The 27,687-nt window shown below is 46.9% G+C and overlaps 1 protein-coding gene across 1 annotated transcript in view; it reads right to left on the bottom strand.

Annotated features, from left to right (window-relative positions):
• The window catches only part of HIVEP3 (HIVEP zinc finger 3), a gene marked incomplete at both ends in the record, with an annotated part of 68,630 nt that extends 41,715 nt beyond the window's left edge, over positions 1 to 26,915 (bottom strand). The window contains 2 exons of the mRNA XM_084274403.1: positions 17,546 to 17,691; positions 21,783 to 26,915. Of these exons, the coding sequence (XP_084130529.1) occupies positions 17,546 to 17,691; positions 21,783 to 26,915 (5,279 nt within the window). The remainder of the gene's footprint in view (positions 1 to 17,545; positions 17,692 to 21,782) is intronic.
• Between the last annotated feature and the right edge of the window lie 772 nt (positions 26,916 to 27,687).

Here is a 27,687-nt window from a genome sequence, read left to right as displayed (position 1 = left end):
TCACACATTGCAAAGAGACTGAAGGAAACAGGGCAGCCCAAGGGTAACTAGGGGTAGAGCCTTCATTACCCATGATGATGTGTGAGGAGGTGAGCGGAGCCAAAGTTGTGTTTTCAGGACCTACACTTCAAACCCCTCATCTTTTAACTTGGAACACAGATACCACATCAGATACCACAATTATTGAGGACAAAATCTGGAAAATACATAATGTTATTTTCCCAGTCATTCTTCTGCAACTGAACTTAAAAAAAAAAAAGAAGAGAATGAAAAAAAAAGCCAAGCACAAAACACTTCTCTCTTAGGCATCTGCTTTTAGCTGGTGCATTAGATAATTGCTGTGCATGAGTTTCAGTGTATAATGATTATAATAATAAAAAATACAATTATGCTAAGAGCATACTCTCCTGCAGCTGCATGCCATAAGTGATTTTTTGTAGAGGTCCCTAAATATTGTCACAGAACCCCAGACTGGTTTGGGTGAGAAGGGACTGCCAAGCTCCCCATGCTACCCCCTGCCATGGGCAGGGACACCCCCAACAGCCCAGGGTGTCCCAAGCCCCATCCAACCTGGCCTTGAATCCTGACAGGGATCCAGGGGTAGCCCCAGCTTCTCTGGGCACCCTGTGCCAGGGCCTCCCCCCTCCCCAGGAAAGATATCTGCCTCCCAGCCCCTCTCCATCCCCTTCCTGCAGCTGAAGGCCGTTCCCCTGGGCCTGGCCCTCCCTGCCCTTGGCACCAGCCCCTCTCCAGCTTTCCTGGAGCCTCTTGAGATACTAGAAGGGGCTCTGAGGTCTCCCTGCAGCCTTCTCCTCTCCAGACTGAACCAGCCCATCTCTCCCAGCCTGGCTCCAGAGCAGAGGGGCTCCAGCCCTCAGATAATTCTCCCGCCACAGATAAGTCACACTTAGATCCTGCTGCTTTTATCAACTATTTCTACAGATACAGTTCCCAACCTTCCAGCAGCAGATCCATGACACACACACACGTTTCCATAAGCCCCAGGAGCTCAGCGGTTCTCATGGGACCATCATTCAGCCCAAAGGCCTGGTGTAGGCCTCACCCCTTTCCAAGGCTGCAAGACAACCCTCCCCAGGGGAACACACTGCTCTGTCTGTTCCCAGGCGTTACACCACACCCGTGGGGGAGATCAGAGACACAAGCAGCAAAGCATCTGGGAAATACAGATGAGGCCACCAGCTGCCAGCACGGACACACACCGGCAGCGCGGATTCCTGTGCAAGGAATGCGGACATGGTGGGATGGGGAGACTGGCTCCCAAGTCCCCGATGGAAAATGCTGTGGGTCCGGCCACCTCCCCTGTGGGTTCAAAGGGACTGTGAAATAATCCCTCCTTGGAAAGTTTCCCATGGAAACCTCACAGAGTTAACACACAGAGAGGAAAAAAAACAACGTGCCAATGTTTGTGTGTGCAAATGGTGGAAGATCATAAGGTTTTGGGGAGGGGGAGAGTGTTTAAACAGGATGTAAAATATATACATATTAAATAAAAAGTCCCCTGAGAGCCCCAAGGTCTGCTGCTGACTCTGAAGGGCTTTCACTCTGAGTGCTCAGCTCAACATTCGGCTTAAAGCCGTGGTGGCTGGAAGCTGTCACAGTGGTGATTTTCTGGCAGCTTGTAAGCAAAAGGAGCTGCTAATTGCAGGTGAGGTCCCATGGATGATGTCTCTGCACTGCAGACTGACTACTCTTGCTAGCCTGCCTTCCTGGGTCAGAACAAGTCTTCTTCAGCCATGCCAGCCCCCTTCTGCACACAGTGACTTTGCTCCCCAGTGTTGCAGGTCCAGTACCTTGCACACATATAAAAGGAAAGTTTTCCAAAAGAGAAACCCTATTATTGTTCTTAACATGATTCCTACAAGTCCATTATGCAGGCACTGCCCACAGAGTAAAAACAACCTGCTCTGTACCCTGCCAAGTTCCTGCCCCAAGGACATATGAAGACACAGCAGATGGACACTGGTGGATGGTATGGGAAAACAACAGGACAGCATTGGACAGTGTGATGCACTGGGATGTCCTGGCACAGCAGCCTAAATGTTGTCATCATTTCTGAAGACACCTCAGAGTAGAGGTGAGTCGAAGGAGGAAAAAGAAGGCTGGCAGATGTTTTCAGAGACATCTGTGCAGCAGGGAAGAAAGGTTTGAGAACATAACACAGAGACAACATGCAAGGTTGTGCTGAGCTGTAAAGTGCCCTGGTAGTGATACTGGCTTGTGTCTGGTGTGATAGGGGTGAGTGGGATGCAGGGAGGGCTCTTTGTGGACAAAGTACCAGGGAAATTACTTTTTCCACTCATTTTCCATAATTATTTGAGACAGATCCAGATTGCCACTGCTAGCACACAGGGTAGGATATAGCAGAGTAGTCAGAAGAGCATCTCTTCTGTACACAGACAGAAAAGGTTGTGCCCAAAGAGTTGGTAAAATATGAACAGAGCCTAAATGTTCCAGGAAAAAAGCCTCCCCCAAGTAATAGCAGGAAGGTGACATTGTCCAATGTGATCATGCAGAGGTGCTGAGGATGGAAAACTTGCACAGCATGGTTTTTCCAGTTTGAACTGGAGCTGATGGGCATAATTCCCCTCATCTCGTCTCAGTCGTCTCCCGGCTGCCTACCCAGGACAGGAGCACCCCAAAGGTGAGAATACTCTGGTGGCATCTTGCTCCATCCCCAGAGAGAGGGTGGGTGCCCCATCCCTGGGGGTGTTCAAGGCCAGGTTGGATGGGGCCCTGGGCAACCTTGTGTAGCTCCAGGCCTGGAGGTTGGTGGCCCTGCCTGTGGCAGGGGGTTGGAGCTCTGTGATCCCTGGGGTCCCTTCCAACCCAGACCAGTGTGTGATTCTGTGATCATCCTGTTTATGGCTGCTGGTTTTTACATGTGTTCATCAGGGAAGAAAAATGTCAGGCTGCCTTTCTACGGAGAGATAGGTTAAGTGACAGCAAGGACAAGCAGCTCACAGCTCTCTCCTGCTGCTGAAGAGGCTGTTCCCACCCAGCAGAAAGTCTGGGGTGCAGGGAGCCAGAATAGGGGGGAAGAGGACTCCAGTCCCTCCTTTGAGAGGAGGTGCCACCTGGAAGTGGATCTTGACAAGCCCAATAGCACGTGACTCGCAGACAAAGCTCAATCTACTCAAGGTGCAGGGGGAAGTAAAGACCATTTTCCATGTATTTTGTGAAACCCCCTTTGTGCATGAAGAGTTCAGGATATTTCCTTTAAAAGAAAAAGATTGAAGCATCACATAAATCCCTACACAGAACTCTTCCTCTCTGTGTGCAAGGGAGTCTGTCAAATGTACCAGTTCTGCTGAGATTGAGATATATTCAATTTTCTTTCTGGAACATTACACAACCAGCCATCCTTGCTTATCTCATGATTGTGGCACTTTTCCCAAGTCAAGGAGGGACACGCAGGCTTCTGGGGGTCTCTCATGTACACATCTTCATATGGGACACGTGGGCTTGCTTCCATCTAAGACTCTGCTAGAAGACGTGTTGCTGTCTGAAGACAAGGCGATACTAAACCCTGCAAGAATCCAAGACGACTCCTCCTCAAAACCACTCATCTTCCCCTCTCTTAGATAAACACTGAGCCTTAGGAGGCTGCCAACAACCACCAGCACTCGTGGGATCACCATCCAGCTGGGAGTTCCCTTGACGGGGCCATCTGCAGAGGAACTTGAAGCCATCTGATCCCAGGCACAGTTCATGAACCCACTCTCCAGATGTGACCTTGGCTGCTGGAGGCCTCGGCGGTTCTGGTGACACGACTCACACTTCTTAAGAGATGGCAGGAAGGCAGCAGAGACTGTCTGTGCAAAAACAACTGGCGGCTGTTACTGCTGACACGTCCTCTGCTCTCCAGCATTTCTGGGCTGTGCAAGAAAAGGAGGACCATGAAGTCCCCTTCTGAAGAAGGAGGGGCAGAGTTAGACTTATTTTAACTCACTGGTCGTCACTGCAAGAAATAAAAACTCCCTAAAGTTCAGCAGAGAGATTTGAGCATGTTTGATGCCAAGGTACCCTGGAGAGATGCTGTGCAATGCACGGGGGCCAGCGGTGCAGTGTCAGAAACTCCTGGGACTTTCTCCACTGGTGAAGGCAGCCTGCAGATTGCAAACCTTCATGGCACAGGACTGGCATCTCCCAGAGCCCTCCTATTTCTGTAGGCTGCTGCCACCTGCAAGTACCCTTTGCAATATATTAGCACGAAGTTTTTGATGACCACAGTGAGTTCTGCCCATCACTCAGCATCTTGGAAGATGAAGCCCTTCTTTGAGTGATGAGCTCAGCTTTCAGTTCAACAACTCCAACTCAAGATTCAACACACAAAGAGGTGAATTAATAATAAATTATCGTTACTGATGATATTTTGCCACAAAACTAGCATGTTTCAGGTCTGAAACTCAAAGCCATTCCCAACCTGGGTGAATATACTAATTATCCCCTATTTGTACTGTGACCCTACATACACTGGAGATGTCACTGCAGCTCTCAAGGACACAGCATCTTGAGAAAGCAGGTAAATAGCCTCAAGCTAAGGAAATAACAGAGCAACTTATACTCCCTGTACACTGCCTGAGTAAGCACACACCAAATCCTACTTGGCCTTTTTGAATTCTTGTGAAAAACTTATCAATCTTCAGCCTAAGCTCCCCAAGGATCTTTTATCTCTGGCATTTCTCTAGCTGCACTATACACCCACGACACCCGATGCAGGGACCTCATGTACCACAGCATCCCTCCCCAGTGATCAACACTAATTACCTGACATGGTAATTAGCCCCTGGGTCTCTCACCCCACAGCAGCTCTCCTGTCAAGCAGAGGGTTGTATTTTTAGTAATGAAGGTCTTTGCTCAGTTCACATCTTGGAAAGGTTCTTATTTTATCAAAACCAGCTTGCAGACTGGGGTTGCTCTGGCACACTTCAGAGCAACACTTTGCAGATAACCCCACACTTGGAAGCCCTCTATGGTCTTGTAAGGGGGACTGAAATACATACAGGATTGAGGCGTAAGTGCTCAGCCTCTTGCAACCTTGAAAACCACATCATTCTGCCATCAACTAGTTTGTTTAAATAAGAATGGCAAGAAATTCACAAACATTGGAAACCACTTGGTTTAACTGCTGATCTAAAACATCTGCAAGAAATATTTGCTCTTTGAAAGTGCCGCTACTGTGCTGCTAACCCAACCAAGAGTCACACAAACCAGTTCAGTCATGGCCAGGGTCTACAAGAAACCCAACAAACAGAAAGGTTTAGAAAAGCTTGGCTGCAGGCATCTGATTATTCCCCTATGTTTGACATACCAAATCCCAAATAAAGTTGAAAGACAAGAGCACCCAAGCACTTAGAAACACATGAACTTCCAAGGAACTCAACCACCATGCTGAGATGCCAGATGAACATCATCAGGAGAGTTAGCCAAGACTCTGTAATCTCCCCCTGGAGCATCCCAGCTTCCAATTTATAAAAAAACTTGTAATTCTTCTGTCTTATCTTTACACCAGCAGAAGCAGCAAAACAGAGCAGCAAAAATATCTTGATTGGGTTGCACTGCCTTTTGTCTGAGGTTCTGCACACAAAGAAATGTGCAGCTACAGTCAGTCTGGACTCATATTTTTTAAGATTAGACATTCATTTCTCACATGTTTTTAGAGAGGCCCCCCCACACCCCTCATCCCACCCTCCCTTTTCACCCAACTGATTCTGTGTAACTGCCTGAGCAGCCACAGGTCCTTCAGGACAGGGAAGTTACATTAAACACTTGCAGTGAGTCATTACAGCTTTTCCCTACTCCTCCACCCTGGAGAAATGGAGCTGGGCTGACAGCCGCCTTATAGCACTTCCAGAGACCATGGGACTCAGATTGGCTACAGGTTTGAGATGTATCTGCCTGCACCATGTCCCCAAGGAGTTCCTCCTCTAAAACAATCTAAAGCTGAAAAGCAAGTAAGCAGGTTTTATCCTGTTTTATCCTATTTTTTTTAATCATAAAAAACCCCACATAACTTTTAAATAGTGAAACACAACTTGGGAAGATGGAATATTAAAAATAAGTTATATGCAGCCCTGCCCACCACATCCTTGCAGTTGGATCCTGGCCTCCAGCAACTCTCTGGCTTTCAGAGCAGCAGCAGACTCTGCCCATCTCCTCTGGTCCCACTGGTCTTCTTTCCATCTGCTCCTGCCACAACCCAGGTTTTGTTTAGCCTTTCCAACCTCTCCCCCCCTCGAGCAAGCCCAGCGGTGTCCCATGAGGAGGAATGATCTCACCTTCCTTCCACAGCATTGCACCTCCCTCAGTTGTGCAGATGAACGATGATATTCACAACCATCAAAGACCCACTTACATCATGGGCTATATCAGGACAAAGCACACAGGCTGAGCTGCTCTCCTTCCAGAAACACAACGGGAGGAATTGGAAAGTCTTCCTTAAATGTTGAGTCTAACTCTCACAGTCCCACTACTGAAGGATGTAACAGGCTTTACTCAGTCCTTACAAGCATCCTTACCATCAGTTTGACTTGTGTGCTCACTTCTAGATAATGCAAAAAAGTTAGTTTTCAAAAAATTTCCTGGGCAACCTTGTGTAGCTCCAGGCCTGGAGGTTGGTGTCCCTGCCTGTGGCAGGGGGTTGGAACTCTCTGATCCTTGGGGTCCCTTCCAACCCAGACCATTCTATGATTCTATGAAAAGTAAAAGGTGGAATCCAAACTGGGAGCAGGAAGTGCTCAATTCCCAGTCTCAGGGACATGGTCCCACTCTAGGTGAAATACTGACTCACTAGATGGATCTCATAGGGTTCATGCTCCCAAATGCATGGGGTTTTTTTGAAAATATGATTCAGAGGCACTTTACTCTCAGTTGTCTATCATTTCCATCATGACAAATGTTCCCAAGGATTTCACATCCCATCTGTCATCACTGGGATTCTCTGGTAAAGAGAATTGAAAATCAACTCCCACATTTGGGAAGATTTACAAGAAAAACCCCAAAAACCCGAAACAAGAAACCCCACCAAACAGGAATCAGAGTAACATCTGCCTTGAGAAGAGACCTGTCTCCTCAAAAGTAATGTTTTTATCATTAAAAAGGGACAGAAAAGACCCAAACAGCCAAATTACATTCTCAGAGTCGTCATCCTGCCACTTACCTAGTGCGATAGGGACTGAGCAACAGGCAGTCAGGCCTGGGTCTGTCTATTTGAACATCAGGTTTCTAATTGATTGCACAGTACTTGGAATCTATTAAAGACCTTCCATAAATTACATTTCTGCATAGGACAGGCTGCCTAGATATGCAGATGTTAAGAACCAAGTAAACCTGGTAAAAACGTTTGCCTCCTCAAATTTTCCACTTGAATTAATTGTAGAGTTTGTGCCACTGAATCAAGAAAGTGAAAAACCCTCTAACAATAATCTTGATGTTTGCCACAAGCTCATAAACAGTCTGCTGACATGGAGAGCTTATTATTCCAGACATTTGGCCCACACCAAAGAGCGGCTCAGAATAAGACATTGTGTCATGCCTGAGAACCCGCGATGCAGAAGGACAGCCCAGGTGATTGAGAACTTACTTCTCACAGATTCTTTTACATCATCATTTTCAAAGCCCTGACAAAGGCAACTGTCCAGCAAAAAAACCACTCGCTGTCATGAAACATATGCAACCTTGGAGATGCACACTCACATGGTTGCTGTTAACTTGGCACCCACATGCACCCATTCCTATATGTTGTTCTCCTTATCCTGAGACCATCTATGACCTTCACTCTCTCTCTTCACTTCTTTGCTGGCACCAACTCATCCCATTTTTCTCTACGTCCGACCCTCTCTTTGCTGTGAGAGCTCAGATCTTCCAGCCTGACCCTCACCTGCTTGGATAACTGCAATCTCTTACCTTCTAACCCATTTCTGCCTCTCTCCATCCCTGTTCAGCTGCCAAAATTGTCTGTCTGATCAAATCACGCTCTTCCATTCCACTGGCTTCCCCTTACTGTGTGACCCAGGCACTATGAAATGCTCTCGTGTGTCCCTTTATCTGCACCTGGATATCATAGAATCACAGACAGGTCTGGGTTGGAAGGGACCCCAAGGATCACAGAGCTCCAACCCCCCTGCCACAGGCAGGGACACCAACCTCCAGGCCTGGAGCTACACAAGGTTGCCCAGGGCCCCAGCCAACCTGGCCTTGAACACCCCAGGGACGGGGCACCCACCCCCTCTCTGGGCAGCCCCTTCCAGCCCCTCACCACTCTCTCTGGAAAGAACATCCCCCTAATATCTAATTTAAACCTTCCCTCCTTCAGCTTCACTCCATCCCCCTTGTCCTGCCACTACCTACCCTTTAACAAGCTGATTCCCCTTCTGTTTCTCTGCTCCCTTCAGGGACTGGAAGGCTGCAATGAGGTCCCCCCACAGCCTTCTCTTCTCCAGGTTGAACAAGTCCAGCTCCCTCAGCCTCTCTTCATAGGGAAGGTGCTCCAGCCCTCTGATCATCTCCGTGGCTCCTCTGACCCCTCTCCAACAGTCCCACATCTTTCTTGTATTGTGGCCCCAGCTCTGGACACAGGACTCCAGCTGGGGCCTCACAAGGTCTCCCATCTCTCATGCTCATCTCTGCTCTGGCAGCAGCCCTGGACCTGCAACAACCTGCTGGCACTGCTGGCACTGTGTGCTGTTTGTCCATTGGGCTTTGTATCTCTCCCATGTTTAAGGCATGCTGGTGAGCTCAGACTCTCCCCACCCAGGATGAGTGGGTCACCTTCCCCTTGTTAATCTTCTCCCCTCTCAGCCCCCACACACCTCCCTACAGAGGATGACTCCAGAGTGGTGGTGCAGGGTTTTGTGAGCAAGCTCCAGCCCCAGAAATGAGGCAAATCTGCCAACAGGTCCAGGAAAGAGGCAATGCTGTAGACCTGTGGAGTGGTCTGTCCAGCCCCAAGGAGGGACTGAGATCTAAAAACAAAACTCCCACTACTGTCATCCTTGTCTTTGCCCCCATTTTTGCAAACTAATGACCAAGACAGGGAAAGAAAAGGTGACTTCCAGGGTCAGTAGGCTCTGGCAGGGCATGGGAGAGATACCCCAAGTGAGACAGCGCTCCCTTTCTGCCACTTTGTTTGCAGTGACCTGAACTCATCTTTCCACTGAAGAAGGAAGAAAAATCATCCTCTGTTCCCAAATCTGTGGGTCTCAGAGACTGCAGAACAGGTCATGCTTCTCTTTATCTGCCTGGACTATCCTATCACCTACAAGGTGTTATAAGCAAAATAATTCAATGCAATTGCTAATAGGTTTTTAAGTCAATTAGTGCTACAACAGGAGACTGACAAGCCTGGCAGTTCTTCATTCCCCAATAAGATCCATCACAATGCCAGCAAGGTGGGTTTGTCCTATCCCACACCCCAGGGACCTGTGCAAGGTATCTAGGACCTTTCCTTGCTTGACACTGTTTATTAAGTCTTTATTTTTCATTATTTGAGCTAAAACCAAATGAGAATTCTTGTCTCTGCAGCACAGAGATGATATAAGTCATGATGAGTGGAATAAGAGGCTGAGAAAATCCTATTGGGAATGCTGAACTTAGGAAGAACACCTGAGGACCACACTCAGCCTCCGCCCCACAGTAAATGTGTTGCACTGGGGAAGCCTGAGGACTGGCTGGCTGGCTGCTTACAGGGAAGAAATCCCTGCAGAAAGTTGAGAATCCCACACAAGGTCAGAAAGGAAACTGGAAATAGCATTGTTTTAATAATTGGCTGTGGGAAATTAGCATCAAGCTGCATTATCAGCATCTGCCAGTGGGACATGTCAAGAAAGCAGGCTGGCTGTACAGGCAAAAATAATTGAGGAAAAATAAGAAAGAAAAGCAGACAACAACCCAGACTAAATCCTTCTGTGTTTGTCAAATTTCCTGGGAAAACAGGAATAAGCTGCAGAATGAACCCAATTTGTCAGGTGAAGTGAGGAGGTATTCAGGACAGGAAACATGAACAATTCCCACTGAGGAATATTAAGGCATTTTAAAGGCATAATATAATCAAGTGTAGCTGTAGGTGAGTTTGCATGGCCCCTCTCACAAAGAAGGAAATTGAAGTATAGAGGGAGAAAGGCTTATCCAAGAGTCAGGATGAGTCACAGTCTGCCATCCATCCCCAAGTCACACTTATCTGCTCTAACCACCACCACTCGCCAGCTCTGGGATGTGTTCAGGAGGCCAAGCAACAGCACGTTTGGGAGCCACTCAGCACCAACACAGCTGGTGTGAGAGGAAAGACATCTCCAGTGCTCTGAGCTGTGGGCACATGGGGACATCCTGCATTTTGGAGCCAAGGTGAAGGTGGTGCAGGGGTGGCTGGTCATCGCTCTACCCAAAGCATGAGCAGCACAGGGGTCCATGAGCTTGCAAATATCTTTTCATCCATCTGTTTCAGGGCTATGATGGTAAGGGGGAGCAGGGCCATGTTTAGCTGACTGATTCAATGGGGTGGTTGTATCCCTCATCTGTAGGGGGAAAGGAGCAAAGAGCAGGTTGAATGGGAACGATGCTGATTCACATCGCACAGACCCTTGAGAAAAGTTCAGGGCAGGTCTCAGCTCCCAGGTTGTATGTACAGTCAGAAAGGCAGGGAGAGTATAAAAGTGCTTCAAGCCCCAAGCTCTGTCCTCAAGACAACATTTGGGATCTTGCCTGAAGCTTCAGTAATGCTTATACAACCAGGAGCTGCTCCCAACAGCAATTAATAACCTGTTTTAAAGTTAATAACCCAATGTTACTTCTATATTACACAAGGTTACTTACACAAGAGCTCTTGGCACACAGCACCATCTGCTGAGTGGCAGGATGGGGAACTGGCGCTGTTACAGAGCGTCCCACACTTTCCCTCCGAAAGGAAATCTGTCAGCTCTCCCAGACACACCAGCTCTTATCTAACACATTTCAGCAGTGGCTGGAAGCAAGCAGAGAAGCTGAGGTGTCCAAAGTCGGAGTCAAGCCAGTTACACCTTTGCTTTGCTGCACTGGCTCCACCTGCAAACCGCTTGCTTCCCTCCTCACCCGCGTGTCAGTCCCTGGTGTTTAATTGCTGCTCCTCATTTCCTAATCAGACCACTGAACCCAGCAGGTTTTGCAGTACAGCTACTCCCTGAATTATTCTGGTTTTTTTTTAAAAATTAAACCCTAAATTCAAAAGAAAGAAAGCATCCCCGTTTTCATAAAGACATATTATGGGAGGGAAGAACATTTGCTCTGAGTCAAATTGAACCTTTTCTTCCTATTAGCATTTAAAGATATTTTAAAGTAAGCAAGCAGTGATTTTCAAAGCAAAAAAGCACTTTTTTTTTCATTCTGAAAATATTTTTTTCTCCAGTTCCCATTTCTCTCTGCTGCTGCTCCTGAGTGTATCTTGTGAGCAGCCTTTCTCCCTGCCTGCAAACCTGTCTCTTCAAACAATTTCTCCTTTCATCTTGTCAGCACTGGTAAAATTCACAAATCCATCCTTCCTGCAATTGCTACCCTGTGTCTTGTCTCCTTTGGGTTGTTAGCTTTTTAAGAAGAAAAAAGTGCTTTTTTTGTGCTATGAAAAAGAGTGGGTAAATGTGTGGTGCTCAAAAGAGACCTTATGTTCTTTTAAGGGGAGAAATGAGGCTTGTCCTTCCCCCTGTATGGAGCACAGTGCCTGGCAGCATCCCTCGGTACCCACATGGATGGATCGTGGCGAGCGTGAGCATCGTGACCCTTTGGGCCATACCCAAACTGTGGCGATGGACCCTGGAAAGCCAGCCCCTCTGAGGGGATGACCAGCTGCTTTGGTGAGGATACCTGGGGAGATGCCAGCATCTTACAGGACATGGCTTTATTTTTCATTTGACCTTATCATCTACAGCTACCTGCCAGAAGGGTGCAGAGAGGTGGGCGATGGTCTCTTCAGCCAGGGAACAGGAGATGGCACAAGGGGCAATGGGCTCAAGCTGTGCCAGGGCAGGGGCAGAGCAGATGGGAGGGAAAAGTTCTTCCCTGGCAGAGTTGTGGGTCTGTGGCACAGGCTGCCCAGGGAGGGGCAGAATCACCTTCCCTGGGTGTGTTCAAAAAAGGGTAGATGAGGTGCTCAGGGATCTGGTTTAGCTTAGGATGGGAACGGTTGGACTTGATGGTCTTAAAGGTCTTTTCCAACCTTGTGATTCTGTGATTCTGTTAACAAAATTATGCTCTTCCCCTCCCTTTTCCCAGCATCCCCAACCCAAGCTGGTTAATCATTTTCAGATCTGCCCAGGCAATAGGACTGTCCCTGCTGGCCTCAAAGCCTGTGGCTCAAAGCTCTCCCCTCCTTTTGCTGGAAAGTCCTATCTGGAAAACAGATGAAAAACTCCACATATAAGAAACACTTTGCTTTTTTAGAAAAGGTTTTTTACAGGTGCAGGGCAAATATCCATGGACAGGCAGGATAAATACCTGTGCACAAACTAATGCTGGAGAATTTAAAACCGTGTTTCAGAGAGAAACTCAACACGTGTGGGACCAGATTTGCAGAAGGGCTGTGCAGCCACAGAGCTGCCTGAATGGAGCAATGCCTACTCAGCACTTCTGAAGACAGGGAAAATCCAGCAACCAACCTCCACAAGATGCTCAGTCCAGCACCACCATCCCTAACAGGAAAGTTTTAACACCAATTTCTCCCTTCTGTGCAAAGCGACCCCCCCATCTCAGGAAAACCCCTTTCACTTATAAAATGCAAGTTTGAAGGATTCTTTGCTCATATCATGGAACAGACTATGGAGTAAAACGTTACTAACTCCACTTCACACTTGAGGCACTGCCCTGGGGCTGTGAACTGAGTTTACCTCCAGGATTCGAGCTGGTTTGCAGGTAAAGGAAGGAGCATCAGCCTTTACCTCACACACAGCAGCTGGATCTGCGACAGACACGACCCTTCCCAGATTCCTCCTTTGCTGCTAACGTGCGTGCTCAAGTTAGTGTCTCTGGGATAAATGACTCCTTTCAAAACAAACAGGATGAGTTCTTAGAACTCATCTAAGCAGCAAAGGAAATCCCCTGAAGGAACCGGGTGTGATGCAGGGGTTTGGAGTTACACGCTGAGAGACTTTGCTTGTTTAACAGAGAGGCTTTCTCCAGAGTAATAAAACTCTTGCAAGCCTGTGCCAGGGGTTTTCCATGAGGTGTGTGTGTGTCAGCGGGTGGTGGGAGATGCAGTTTCTGTGGCCGGTCATAGAAATGGAGTGAGATCACCCTGGAGAAGCCAACCACAGATCCCAGGGAGTCTACAACCGCAGGAACTGGGAAGAGCTTTGCATACAGCCAAGGGGTCCCCCAAAGGTTGTTGTTTTTTCCTTGTACATCCACTCGTTAGCACTCACATTGGAGTCTGATAAAACAGTTCCAAGGCTTCTCCAGTTTCCTTCAACCCCCAGGCTCCCTCACTGGACAGGCTGAGGGAGGCAGATGTACATCTCCACCTCCTTCCCACTGGCCAACAATCCCATAAGCAGCCCCATAGCTCAGAGACAGAGGACAGGACAATGCAGCAGCCTCTACCCCTCCAGCCCTGTGCTCTTGAGGACATGCAATGGCCAAGCCTCATACCATCCCCCCCAACTACTTGTGCTGTACTAGACAGTATGGGTTTTGCTCAGGCTGAAGGGGGGGGTCCAGAACCCCAGTTCAGCACATCCCATGGCTAGTGAACCTGCAACTGTGTCACTTTCTGGGGAGGACAAAGAGTGAAGGACTCAGATTCATACCTGGGCCAGGCCAAATTGATGACTAGAGCAGCCTGGGTCACAACAGCTCTACGAGCATCTCTTAATGCTGAGACACACTACACACCATCACCACGGGCTCTTCTCACTCCTGTGGATTCCCACACATGGGATGGTGTGAAGAGGAGGTATTTTTTAAGGTGTGAATGCAAGGATACTTGGATCTGCAACCAGAAGGTTGCAGCCAGAAGTTCCATAAAGAGGGAAGAAAAATTGATTGGAACGTTTTTCCTTTTGATGTAATATTAATTTTACATGATGCTGCTTTGAGGATGTCAGGGAATGGTCCTTAACCCTCTCTATATTGGTTTTGCTGCCCCTACTAGTTGCAATCAACTAGTGCAATGAGCCAACTGATGGGGCCCATTAAAGCACAGAGGGCTTGGCTATGAAATAGAAGATCATATATTGACTGTAACTACCCAACCACTATCAGATTTCATCATGGTAATGCTAATGCACAGTAAACAGGCAACATTTCCCCGACAAGACCATGATACCATCACAGACCTCACTCTCAAATCAGGTCGATACCAATCTACAGTTTCATGATGTAAGATTTCAGAATGGACCTGGTGCCTCCAAAGTACTAGAGTGGATTGATGAAGGTGACACAGAGCTACCAAGGAATCACAGCACTTCTCCTGAAGTGGTGCTGGCCAGCATGACCTTCAAAGATCATTTTCACTGCCTAAAACCACCACAATATCCCTCAGGACAAGTCCAGTGAATATTTTTATTAGCTCCTTCAGAAGTCCAAACTTTACCCTGGATGCTTAATGACATGGCTCTCCCAGACACAAGCCAATGAGACTGTGCAGCGCCCAGTCTGTGTGGGGGATGTTAAACAACTCCCCTCTCCTTTAGAAACAAGTGCATGGGGTTTGCTCATGGGTGAATGCTGGTTGCAGTGGAGGTAGATCCAGTCTTAGGAAATTTCAGATCTGGAAGTGAAAGTCACTGCTGAAATTATGTGTGAATGATGTGAATGATGTTGACTTGGTCTCTAAAAGGAATTTGCTCTTTAAACAGGGGCCCAAAGGAAAGCTCTGTGCAGCCTGTCTACAGGTAACTGGAGAAGTCAAGCAGAACTGCACACATCCCTCCTGAGGGCCCCAAGAAAGGGGACTTTGGGTCCTCTTCACAGCTGAAGAACTCCACTGCCCAGGTGCACTTACAGCCCCAGTGGTCACTGTCCCACATCCTGAGATGGCACAACAGGGGACAATGACATCCTTCATGGGAAGGGTGATAAGGGAAGAATCTGAGCCCAAGCACACTCCACAGATGGCATTTACTGAGCCTTGGTCCCAAAACCAGTTTGTACATCACTTTGTACATCCAAATGTACATCAGTTTGTTCCTTAAAAATGGGCAGTGGGTACGATGAAAGTATAAAATCTGACTTTTCTAGTCTTCTCAGAAAGCCAAGAAATACAACTCCAGGCTGCAGGCTGGGCAGCAGCAGGGAAGGTAGCAGAGCTGGTCAGGGCCATGCAACAAGCAATGGGGAAAAGCCAGCAATGGGACTGGGGAAGCCAGAGGGAAAAACAAGTGTTGAAAATGGCAGTGAGAAAGGAAAGAGCTCTAAAGAAATAAAAACTGAAGAAGGAGTTAAAAGAACTGCAGCAAGTTCACCTTTTGTGGTAATACTGGAATTTCTTTATAATATCCCTCCTTGGTTGAGACAACAAAGCATGGGATGGCTCCAAAAGATTTGAAACCAACTGCATCCCCCCCTATCTATCCAACAGCAGATTATGTGAAACCAATAAAGAAGGGAAAGAATGAGACAGGAAGGAAAATTTTTGTTGGGGGGGGGGGGGGGGAAGATGGTGAAATAATGTCTTGGGAATGGATGCACTTTTGGTAAAACATTTTGAGGAGATGGCCAGGAAAGGGGTCTTGCACAAAGCAGGTACCCTGCAGCTTCATCTAGAGGCTTGTTCCTTCACTACAAGAAAATACCCTTGAAGGCTTCTGAGGCTGAACGATCCAGCATCACAAAGCCCACAGGAACCAGGCACAGACCACCAGGAACGCACCAAGCACCCTGAGGGGCGACCAGCCTGACCTGCCTGACCTGTTAGCAGTGTATATGCCATCCAATTTAGATAGAAAATTCATTTCCATTACCTGGTGCTTTGCATCAGTGCCTGTGCTTGGCATTAATCAGCTACTCTACTCTGTCTCACATGCAGAAGGATGGCTGGCTTAAGTCAGCGCTACAGGAGCTTTAAAATAAAACACAGCATACGTTCAGGATGACTAATGTGTTCCCTGATGCTGGCTTCTACAGAACATGTTGGGAAAGTTGCTTTATTTTGTGTCTGTCCTTTAGAAAATGTGACTCTGCATCCGTTGGGCTGGGTTTGGAGATGCAGACAGCCTCCCCCTGGGAGCGCAGGGAGGTGGAGATGGAGCTTGGTTTGGTGGGGGTAGTTGTGAGCAGCCAGCATCAAGCACCCCCGCATCTCTCCCCCTCCTTGGTGATGCTCTGCGAGGGGCAGGGTGATTTTCATTCAAATTAACGCTGGTTAATGATGTCTAGGAAGGAGCTCAAGAGTCCCTCAGAAACAGCCACAGCTCCATGAGGGCCCAGCAAGGGGAACGGTGGCTTCTCATGGGCTTTTGGGCAATAAACCCCATTGCCTGGTCGGCCCTGTGGGTGCTACCTGCTGCAGGAGGGTGATGGCAATGAGCTAAATCCATCTTGTTCTGCTGCTTTGCCATTCCCTGGCTCCCTCCCTGAACCACTTCAGGTCATAACCGTTAGCAGGTTGCCACTTCTTTAGTATCTATGCCTGAGCTGTGCACATGGTGCCTACGCCTGGGTGAGAGGTGAGCTGTCCTGAGCAGGTTTCCTTTCCCAAAGCCCTATTTTACTCTCTCAGGTAGCTAGTTTGATCACCTGCTAATGAAATGTTTTTAAATAAAAGCAAACTTTGACCAGTAATGGCAGAAAAACACAACCACTGACTAATTAAAGCCTTTTTCTTACACACAAAAAACAAGACCACCCAACTGATGAATCCTGCTAGGGATAGCTTACATCTCCCTGGCCCAGCCTGGAACAAGCAGGAAGCATGATCTTTAACTGCATTCCACAGACACACTACTTACTAGCTGATTTTTTTACTTTTGAAAAGACAAACAGTAGCATTAGACCAGTGCTAATTACTCAAGAGTATTCTGAATTACCTGGAGCTGAGAATATACACCAAATTTACATCTTGCATCCATTCTGGTTTGAGCTACTTTGGTTGGGTGGGATCAGAATTACATAAACACAATCCTTCTTTTCTCTCCCACCCCAAACCCAGGCATCAGAAAAGATCTCCCCAGATCCTCCTTATAACTGTAACAACCATTAGGAATATCATTTTCAGGAGAAGGTTCTGCAAAGATTTAGAAGACATGGAGAACACCTCCATCACATCAGAGGCTGCTACAAGATGTATTGGTGCTCTTCAGCCATCTTTGCTCAGAAAAGAGGAGGAGATGCTTGCTAACTTAAAGATAACTTGAAAAGAAAGAAATCAGAATAAAGAATGCAGTCCTGAGTATCTACTGATCCTGAGGACCAGGTTTTTACAGCAGATGTGGAAAGTAAGCTGAAATCCAACTATATCTGGCCTTCTGCTCACCTCCACATAGCACCTTCACTGACTTGCCATCACCGGTATCAGTAACTCCTACACAACCGTTACACAGAAAGAGAAATAGAATGAGACACTTACCCTCCTTCAAAGATCTTGATCCTGACTGGCTCCCCTCTTTTGGTTACAAGAGCCTCTTCTTCTGCTTTTCCTCTTTTATCCTCTTCCTTCTCAGCTCTAATTATATCTTTTCGACCTTCATTAGAAAGGAGCGAAGGCAAATGAACCTATCTCCCCAAAAGAGCAAAACAATCAATGATTACATACAAAATCACTCTAAGACAGACACAGACCAAACAGCTTCAGAAAGAGCCAGCAACCTGCTGCACACGCTGCTCCTGACAGCTAAGTGCAGTAATTAGGACATCCTCTTAACAAACAGGGCTTCTGCTTCTGGACTTTGAGGCCTGCTGGTTATGTTATAGTCACTGTGACCGCCTACAAGGTTTTAATTCACCCCCCTGCATATGGGGCTCAATATTATCCAGCTCTCTTGCCAACTGGAAAACTGAGGCATAAAGAGAAGTGTCTTGGCTGGGGTCACTCTGGGCATGTGATGGAGCCATGGGTCTTTCTGTTCCCAAATCCACTGCTCTGTCCTTGGATAATCCACCCTCTAAGGTCTCTACAAAGGTCTAGAGAGGAGGCATCTGTAGAATTCACATATTTAACCTCAACCTCCGGGTTTCCCCCACATGCACTCACATCCACACAAATCTGGACTTTAGCCATCTAAACTTGATATAAATCACTTGACAGTCGAGGCTCTTGGGTGATTTCCTTTCCCCAAACCCCTGTTGCCAAGGGTGCAGTACAGGGAAAGCTGCAAAAACCAATGGGAGAAAATAATCCTCAACCTCCCCAGATGTTCCCAGGGTAAAATTTGCTTTTTCATTGTTGAACTTGTCACCCTTGATTCAGACCAAGGTTTAAGTCATGCACTGACATCTCACTGAGTATGTGCAAAGTTCTTTGTAATAACAGGTGGACCTAAACCTTACAGCTGCCTCCTCCCTAGCTCCATACAGGGTAGGCATCTCCACACCTGGATGAAATCGTGGGAGGCTGCCCTGCTACAACCTCCAGCACAAATCATGGTGGTCTCTGAAGCTCTGCAAGGGGAAAGCAGATTGTCTTTCACCCAGGTTACTCCTTACACAAGTGCAATAATACCTCTCAAGTTCAACTGAGCTACCCAAATCCTCACTTTATATATGATTTATGGAACATACTGAAAGCATTTGAGAGGCCACGGTTATCAGAGCAATTTTGGCCATAACATTGCCAATGAACTGGCAGAAGTGAAGCAGAGCTGGTCAGCCTTGACTCTTCACAGTTACTGGAAAGAGCGGCTGCTCTCAAGGGTGATTCAGCTGCCCTACCTTAGACACTTATCTTGAGGGGGGATGAATCACCCAGGAGGTGCCTCTTTGTCTCTCATGGTTATGTGGGAAGCCAAGTGTAAGTAGCTCAAACTGAGACATGCAAAATTCAGTGGGATATAACCCAGCCTCCACAGCAGAACACCGTTCATCTGACCATCAGGTTTGCAGCAGCAGCAGGAGGGATGAACTCACTAAAAAGTCAAGCATTTTAAATGTTCTCAGTAATTTCAGGAGCTCAGCTCTAGTGTTAAACACTCCTGGGGCTGCTCGCTGCCCTCAGGACAGCTCACACAGATTAGCCCACCTCCAGACCCACATATCCTGCCTAGATGCCACATGGGAATGGTCCCTGTGCTGTCCTATCTCCCTAAGTGTGCGCCAGAGTTCCTTGGGAGAGGGCTATCAGCCCAGGGCACAACTGTGCCAGGAACCACTTAACAACTAAACAGCAGGAACAGTCTCGAGCTGGTGTCTCTGGGCATGGAGACGTCTGTGCTCGGAGGAAATCAATGGCAGGAGACACACTGAGCATCTCCAAAAATTAAACCTTGGCCGTTATGATTTCACCTCCTGATATGAGCTGCATGCTCATATCATTGAACCTTCCCAGCTGGGATCCTTATTTACTGAGGAATACAAAACAATTGACTTTCTAGATGTAGCATGAGGTTTTATTTATTGCAACTTTTGAAAGCACAAAACACAGACAGATGAAAGGCACCAGAGACAGCCAAAAATCATACAGTCACTACTATCCCCCTTTTACAATCTCATTTAATTTACAAAGTGTGCAAGCCCGATACAGTGTAATTAGCCATCCCTACATGCACGCTGCAGCCTACAGTCACTGCAGAATTGCTCTGCTCAGCAAACCCCACTGGGAATTTAAAAATCAAGCCAAGTACGTAGACATTATATACAGTACTACTGCTTGCTGGTAGCTTGCTTCATGCATACTTGTACAAAATATTAGAGCTGGTTTACATCGCTGTTGTGTTGACTGACAACTTAGAGTTACATAAAGAAGGAAATATTTAAAGGAAATAGGTAAAGCAGAGTGAACTGAAGGTTGAACTTCCAACCTTTGACGGATGCTACTGGTACGCAGCTCCTAGAAATCACATCTTCCTGAGTAACCAGCAAGGCTACTTCCTAATCCATGCCAGTCATATATATATATATATATTAGAAACTAAACTGAGAATTTCACTCCCACTGATCATGTAATCAAAAATTATTTCTCTGCTTGGCATGATGTCAATTTATCTCCACTGAAATTAGCATAATTTCTGCACACTGCACTCCCTCAAGCAGCAGGTATTAATGTCAGATTTAGGCTACACCATTTTCTAGGTGAATTTGGTTGGAAAAACTCTTACTTTTTCAAATTGTACCATGAGAACCTTAACTTTCAGCATGAGTCAGCTTAGAGGGTTTTGTCTAAAAGGCTTTTGAGTCTTCTGGGCAAACACAAGCAGTGAAATGTGTCTTTTGATGACTAAGGGCAGAACCAGTTCTGTCTAGAGCTTAACCTTTGACTTCAGGGTATGAGGGTCTCCTAGTTCTGAAACACACACTCAGTGTGCATTTTAGCACCATGTCAAAGAGCAAAGCTCAGAGGAGCACAGGCACTTCTATTAGAGAATGAAATCAAGGATGGTACGACACCACTCAGATAAAATCCTTGGAAAATCCTTTGAAAAAGGCTGCACAAATACCAAGCCTTAGTGTGGTTATTGCACCACATGGGTAATAAATTATCTGCCCCATGTCCCTAGAAATCCTGTCATTTGGATTTCTGCAGAAGAATGATGGAAATGCTGAATAGAAATAAAGATTTATTGACTCAAAGTGACTCTACTGTGTATTTTAAGATGTGTTTATAAGCAGCAGCTGCAGCAGTGATTATGATAAATTTAATATTCAGAGTTCATTTCATGATACAGAAATAAAATGAATAATCCATCAATATAAATTGACTTGAGATGAATATCAAATTGCAAAATCTTTAGAGCAATTCTGTTTGCTAATCTACATGAACATGATCTGGATTAAAGGGATCTGTATGGTTCAGCATTAACCAAGAGGGGAAAAGTCTGGCCTCAAAATGAGATACGTAACACTAGGCAGCTACCAGAAGTATCTGAAAGACTTCTGTGCCTATATAGCCCATGCTTTTGGTGAGCTCTACACATGGGAAGCTCTTTGCCTTGCTGCCCTTAACTCTAAAGACCAGGTATAAAATATCCTTAGATACCTAGAAAAGGTAGACTAGCCAAGGATATGACCAAACAACATGGGTGTTATAATGAGACTAACCTACCAAGGCACTGTTATAAATGTCACTGCATGCCTTCAAGCTTCTTTGAGGGCCTAAATACACTTGCAAATCTCCCTTTAATATTTTTTAAATACTTTTAAGCATGCCTCTCCATGTTCATTAATGTGAGATCAGTAGATGCACAACCAGACAGAATCCCATTTCCCCAAGGTAAATCCTTTTTCATTTATCACATGCAAAATGGGAATTATAACAGCATTTATTAAAGAAAAATGAAAAAAAAGGAAAAAAAATAGGTATGAAGCTATTTGAAATATCAAGACAAATGCAAATCAAGTCTAATCCTTTGTGCTTGAGCAGTGGCAGTTCATGGTGCAGTGGTGATTCCTACATGCTCTTTTGATTACAAGGCAAGTAGAAAGGAGAACAGAAATATGGCATTTTGCCTTGCAGAAGGCTTGCCTTTTCCTTTGTTTTAATTACAGTGGGCTTTGCTTCTTCATTCTAAAAGTTTCACCGAGAACAAGTGCTTACCAAACTGAGAGAGGGATGAATAAACTCCTATTAAACTAAGAATAGCAATTCCCCGGCCCTCGTCCCCCTCTTCCCATGTATCCAAATGGATGAGGAGAAATATATAGGATTGCATTACCTCTGTCATTTTTGGCTTCCTGGAGCTGGACGGGACAAGCCTGCCTGCCTCTGGACGTGGAGCAGTAGCCATGGTGTAGGTTTCCTTGCTCACCTTCTGCTTGGACCTCAGGAGGGAGAGGGCTGCCTTAGTGGATATACCCGGAAGGTTGGGATTATACAGGCTAATACACCAGCTGGCATATACTGAAGACCGTCGATCAACTTGCTGGATATGATTTGGCTTTATGTAGTTTAAATAGCACCAACTGACATTAGTGGTTGTGTGGAGACTGGGGAACTGAAGTACCTTCTTTGTGTCTGTACCTTCTCGAGACTTCATTGCACTAGGAGTGACCTCGGAGAGAGGTGCAGGGCTTGAAGGGTTTGAAGGGTTTGGTGGAGACGGCTCCGCCAATTCTTTGGAGTCTTCTTTCTTCACGGGTTGCAAAGGTGCCTTGCTGAGGAACTGCTTTCCAGCTGGCTGCTTATACTCTTCCAGTGCCTCAAAACTTGGAGAACCTGGATGGGATACAGCTTGCTGCAAAGTACTTGGGATTTCCTTTGGCTCTGACTGCTCTAAGGACAAACTAGGTGGTGTCTCAACCTCGACCCTGCCTTGGCTTTCTGCAAGAAAGTGAGACTTATCCTGCTTTTTCCCTTCCTCTATTGCACTGGGAGGCTTCACCACTTCCAACTTCTCCTCTGCTTCTGACACTTCTTCCTCTTTCACTCTCTTCTGCTGTTGTGTTTCCATTGTCAGCTCCAAACTACCAGCTGGAGAGAGCATCCTTTTGCTTCCACTGACTGTTGATGGGCCTCCTTCCAGTCCAAGGACACTGTCTGATGGGGAGGAGAGTGGCATATAGCCTTTTCGTTCTGGTAAGGGTAAGGGCACTCTCAGATAAGGGCTCTGGAAAATGCTTCTTTGATCCTCTGTGATCATCTGTGCCAGATCAAAGCCCAGTCCGTGAACATCAGCGCTACAGACCAGGGTACCCTTGGGCTGACGATCATCGAATTTTGGGAGAATGATGGAAGAGGAACTGCACTGCGATTGGGTGACCAGGATCTGGGAAAGCGTCGTGTACATCGCACTCCCATAGGATGGCATATTTGTCTGTATGCGAACGGGGACAACAAGTGACACCATTGGGTCTGACCGCGTAGGAACGATGAGCTGAGACGCGGATACAGACACTGAAGGACTTGTTGTGCAGGTCAAAGGATGCAACCTACTGTCCGAGCTGTATTCTGTGCAAGGGGAAAGACTGGAGGTCGCTGCTTCTGGGAATAAACCAGATTTGATCTGTGGCAAATGTCCACCAGCTTCACCTGGCAACTGGAGAGCAAACTGAGACTGAAGAGGCAGAAAAAAGGCTGAAGGGATTGGGGAGGAGCCAGGGTAGGGCACCGGCAGGAAGGAAGAATGCTGCCTGAATGGCACCTCGACAGGGTGAGACATCAATGGGGGAGCAATATGAAGTGGGCCTGGGTGGATAAGCGTTTGTGGGAGAGGCAGTGGTGGGCTCTGAAATATGGAAGGAGGAATCTGAGGCATGGTGAACTGAGCAGAGAGGATGTCAGCCATGGTGTGTGCAGTGAAGAGCTCTGCAGACTGCCCTGGCTGTGGCAGGAGATGCTGGTAAGGAAAAATAGATACTTGGGGGGCCATGAACTGCTTTTCATGCAGCGTTAGCTGTGGCAGGGGGTGATGGAACACTTGCAGAGCTTCTGTGTACGGCTGGGTGTATGCTGGGGGAGGGCTGTCTTTTGGCTGGCTCTTTTCACTTGAGTAAGTACCATGAGAAGAGGATGGTAAAGGGGGTGAAGATGTTGGCTGATGGGGTAAACTTGTTGAAGGAGATTTACTTGATGAAGGAATTGGATCTTCTGTCTCTGGCCGCCCTGTGGGGGCTGAGTCGGGCTCATGCTCTGGGTGTCTCGTGAGGGATGCTTGTCTAACTAGAAAGCATTTCCTTCTCTCCTGTGGAGCTGAGGAAGCTGAGGGGCCAGGGGTTGAAGCAGGAGTGGATGACAAGCTCCCGTAGTCAAATGATTTACTGCGGGTCTCCGACATCTGGGAAGGATGGGATACATTCGGTGTCTGCTCAGAAGCAGATCTCCGCATTTCCCTGGAATGATGATGGTGGCTTGGTACCATCAACATGTGTGAGCCAATGCCAGGAGGCTTTGGGTGGGATTCAGAGGGCTGGCTGGTCGACTCTGACTTGCTGTGATCTTCACGATCAAATGACACGGAGTGGCTGGAGCCATGGGATATGCTGCTTTCCTGACTTGGGCTTCGGGTGAGAGACACTGATTCAAAACTGGACTCTCCAGAGGACTGAGCCATTTCTGCCAGCCGCAGCCTCTTCTTTTTTGGTGGGAGTTTCTCTGCTGGGAGCTGAGAAAGGGTCTGGCTCCTCTGTGGCCACTGAAATTCCTCTGTTTTCTCTGGCTCTTTTGGAGGAGGCTCTGGCTCCGTTTCTGGTCTGTCAGGCTCTTCTGTGACCAGAATCTCTGGGACCTGGATGTTGGGCTGGCGTACCAGCTTGGGCTGCAGGGAGTGAGGCGGTCGGCTGTGTTGGGGTGTGGGCTGAGATGAGTACTGTGACATGGGTTTCTCTTCTTCCAAGCTGCTCGCCTGCTCTATAGAATCAGACTTCTCAAAGGAGCTCGTATGCTGGATGACAGAGATCTCCTTTGAGGTTGTCCTTCTCTCTTTACCCTCTGCACTTGAAGTCACCTTTGTATTCCTGGAATGAAAGCTAGCACTGACATCAGAAGGTGCGGATTTACCTGGATCTGCTGGTGACTTAATGGATTCACGGGTTAGGTTTAAAGCCACATCAGATGATGCTGGGTTTGCAAACTGAGTCCCTGGCCCAGTACTGGAGGAGGGAGTCTCAGACAGCTCGAAAGCTGGAGGCTCCTCATCATCCCCGAGACTCTTTTCCTTTCGTCTTTTTCGGAGCGGGGTGAGTTCCAAACTGCTTCCCAGCTTGTAATGCATCATCTGGGGCCACGTCTCAGGCTCCGCAACGCTTTTCTCAGTCTCTGAAGAGGTATGAGAGGTGGAAGAACGAGGCTTGGAGAGCTGCAGTTCTGAACAGTAGTATTTCTTATGGGCTTCATAATTGTCCCTTTTCTTATACCGAGCACCACATATGTTACACTCGTACATGAACCCTTTGACTTTCGGGCCCTTCCGTGACTTTTTGGTAAGATCGCTTTCCTTGGTTTCAGGCTCCTCAGGAGGTTTGGAGACAGTTTCTTTGTTTGCAGAGCTAACCTCCTCCGAGACGTATTCGACTCCCAAAGGTAGCTCAATAGCTGGTTGTCGTTTTAGCATTCGAGGATGGGAAGAAAATGCTTGACTGCGGCTTAAGACTTCAGGCTCCATGATGCGATCGTCGAATGAATAGCTACCTCTAAAGGTGTGTGGGGAGCTTATAGTGCATGCAGCAGAAGGCATTGAGTGGCTTCTTAGGAGAGGCACTGTCTCTGTGGCACTGTGGGATTGCTGAAGTGACAACAATGATTGTTCAGGCTTAATTTTTTCACCATGGGATGTCAACACTTTGGATGCATCCAACTGGCTACTGGAACCAGACTTGATATCAAACTGAAACGGTTCTCTATATACACCAGACTTTGGGGATTCAATGCTGCTACGCCTAGACAAAGAGCTTCTTCTAGGCTTAACGCTATCTATTTCACTGGTATCTACAACAGCTTCATTAATCGTAATTAGCTTAGTGATGTGTTCAATAACCTGTGTTCTAGGCACAGATAAGGGTACCATACTGGGTTTCTCTTCAGTAGACAGGTGTGGAAACCCCTGGCTTGTGTTTGCAGCTAACGCTGCAGTCCTTTGCCCAATTCTACCACATTTCCCCAAAATAATTTCTGCATAAGATTTTGCATTGGTGTTTGGTGGGCTGATCTGCTGCTCTGCACTTTCTGACCTGGAGAAGTAGCCTGACTCAGTACTCCCTTTGCTCCCGGGGCTCAAGAAGGCGTGTTCATCTATGACCTTCTTCCGTTCGCTTAAGCGAAGTGCAAGCTTCTGCTTTATAGTGTGGGTATCTTCAGATTTATGGCTCAGGGCGTGGTCTGACGATGGCTCCACGAACTGGGTGCTGTCCTCAAGAGACTGGGACATACTGGAATGAGACAATGAATACCGGTCGTGGCTGGAGCCTTGGCTCCCTCCACTCAGCAAACTACTGGATAACAAGGTGTGCTTCTGCCTGGGTGAGAGCTCGACCGAATGGCCCGACATTGTACCCGTTTCCTCCTCTGAATCTGTGCTTTCTCCTTCCGTTGGCTCTTCAAAGTCCTCCCCACCAATCCTTTCCATTTCCAAACTTGATGGATACATCTCCGCTCCAATCCCTGAGGCCAGCCCAGCTTTTATCCGATGAGCATGAGATTTCCTATGTTTATACAAATTGCTCTTAGTCTTAAAAGAAAAGCCACATGGAATGCAAGGGTACGGCCTCTCACCCGTGTGTGACCTGATATGTTTCTGGAGCACACTTGGCTTCGCACAAGGCCTGCTGCAGTACTGGCAAATGTATTTGCCTGGCTTCTGAGGTTTCTTTTCCTTCTTGTGCACTTCCTCAGCTTGTTTTAAGGAAACCTGCGAAGGGCGAGGGATATAGACCTTTTGAACGGACGGCATGTCCTCTCCAGGAATGATCGGTGAATGGGAAGGTAAGAGCTGGCCGTGGTGAGAGTGAAGCCCGGGTGATGAAAAAGAGCCAGAGGGACCTGGTCTTACTGGATCAACTAGCTGCCATGTGGGACCTTCAAGGACATGCTCTGGTTTCCCAGGAGACATAAATGCTGGTGACAGTGCGTGCTGCTGAAGCTGCGAAACGTGGGGAGTATGCTCGAAAGAGGAGGGCTTAGGTTGCTTCTGATGTCCAGTCTTCTCCTGAGACTCCTCTCTTGGAATTGGCAAAGAACCAGAAAAGTGCTGCTGCGATATGATATCTCGGAGAGGGGTTCCTTGCGAAGAAGCGGAGCTGCCCTGGTACGTAGCTGTAGATGAAATACTGACTTGGAAAGCCTCTCCTTTGGGAAGCCTCTTTCTTGGACTTTCCTCAGCCTTTTTTGTGCTCTTCTGGCTTTGTTCAGGATCCATGACCTTAAAAGGGTCTTTGAATGCTATTTTGGGAAGGTTTTGGCAGGCTTCATTTATGAATAATAAAGGTCTCTTCTGTAGATTCCCTGTTTTGCCTGCATTTGCTATGAAGCTGGAGCCACCAGGAGATGCTTGTTGATTTAAGATTTTACTAAAGTGTCACTAGTTGCTATTTGATTAAAAAAAAAAATGTTTCAAGGTCAATAAAGTTCACATTGGTAACACATGACAAACTACTTCAAAGAGAGAAAACTTTCCAAAACTTTTAGTCCAAATATTTTCCTTGTGAACTTGGTTAAGGCTTTAAACCTTGCCATTTTATTTCAGTTGACAGTGGCAAGCCTTCAAAGTCAAGATGCAACCCACAATGTGTCTCTTGTTTGTTATGCAAACCTTTGAAAACTTGAGACTTTCGTGCTCATCTCACAATGCTCTTTTTTTTTTTCCTGTGCAAGGAAAATAACACTGAACGGTGTGTGTGTCCCTGTGTCTTCCTTCTGTTCCACTTTTTGAGTTCAAAAGCCTTGGAAAAGTATTTCCCACATTTCTGTAATTACATCCAAAAGAAAACAAACAGAGAAAAAAAGAATTACTTCAGTATTTGCATTTAAGTAATTAAACAATGCTACTTCTATAGAGGATAACAGTAAATATTTTGCACAAAAGAAATTCAGCATAAATTATTGAATGGCATTACTTTTAATGGGAATCTAAATGTAAATGGTACTACATCAAACCTCAGGGACTCATGCACAGTTTAATGCACAAATAA

The sequence above is a fragment of the Gallinula chloropus genome, assembly GCF_964237585.1.
Source record: "Gallinula chloropus genome assembly, chromosome: 22".
Classification (NCBI taxonomy): domain Eukaryota; kingdom Metazoa; phylum Chordata; class Aves; order Gruiformes; family Rallidae; genus Gallinula; species Gallinula chloropus.
This window is presented reverse-complemented; position numbering and strand designations above follow the sequence as displayed.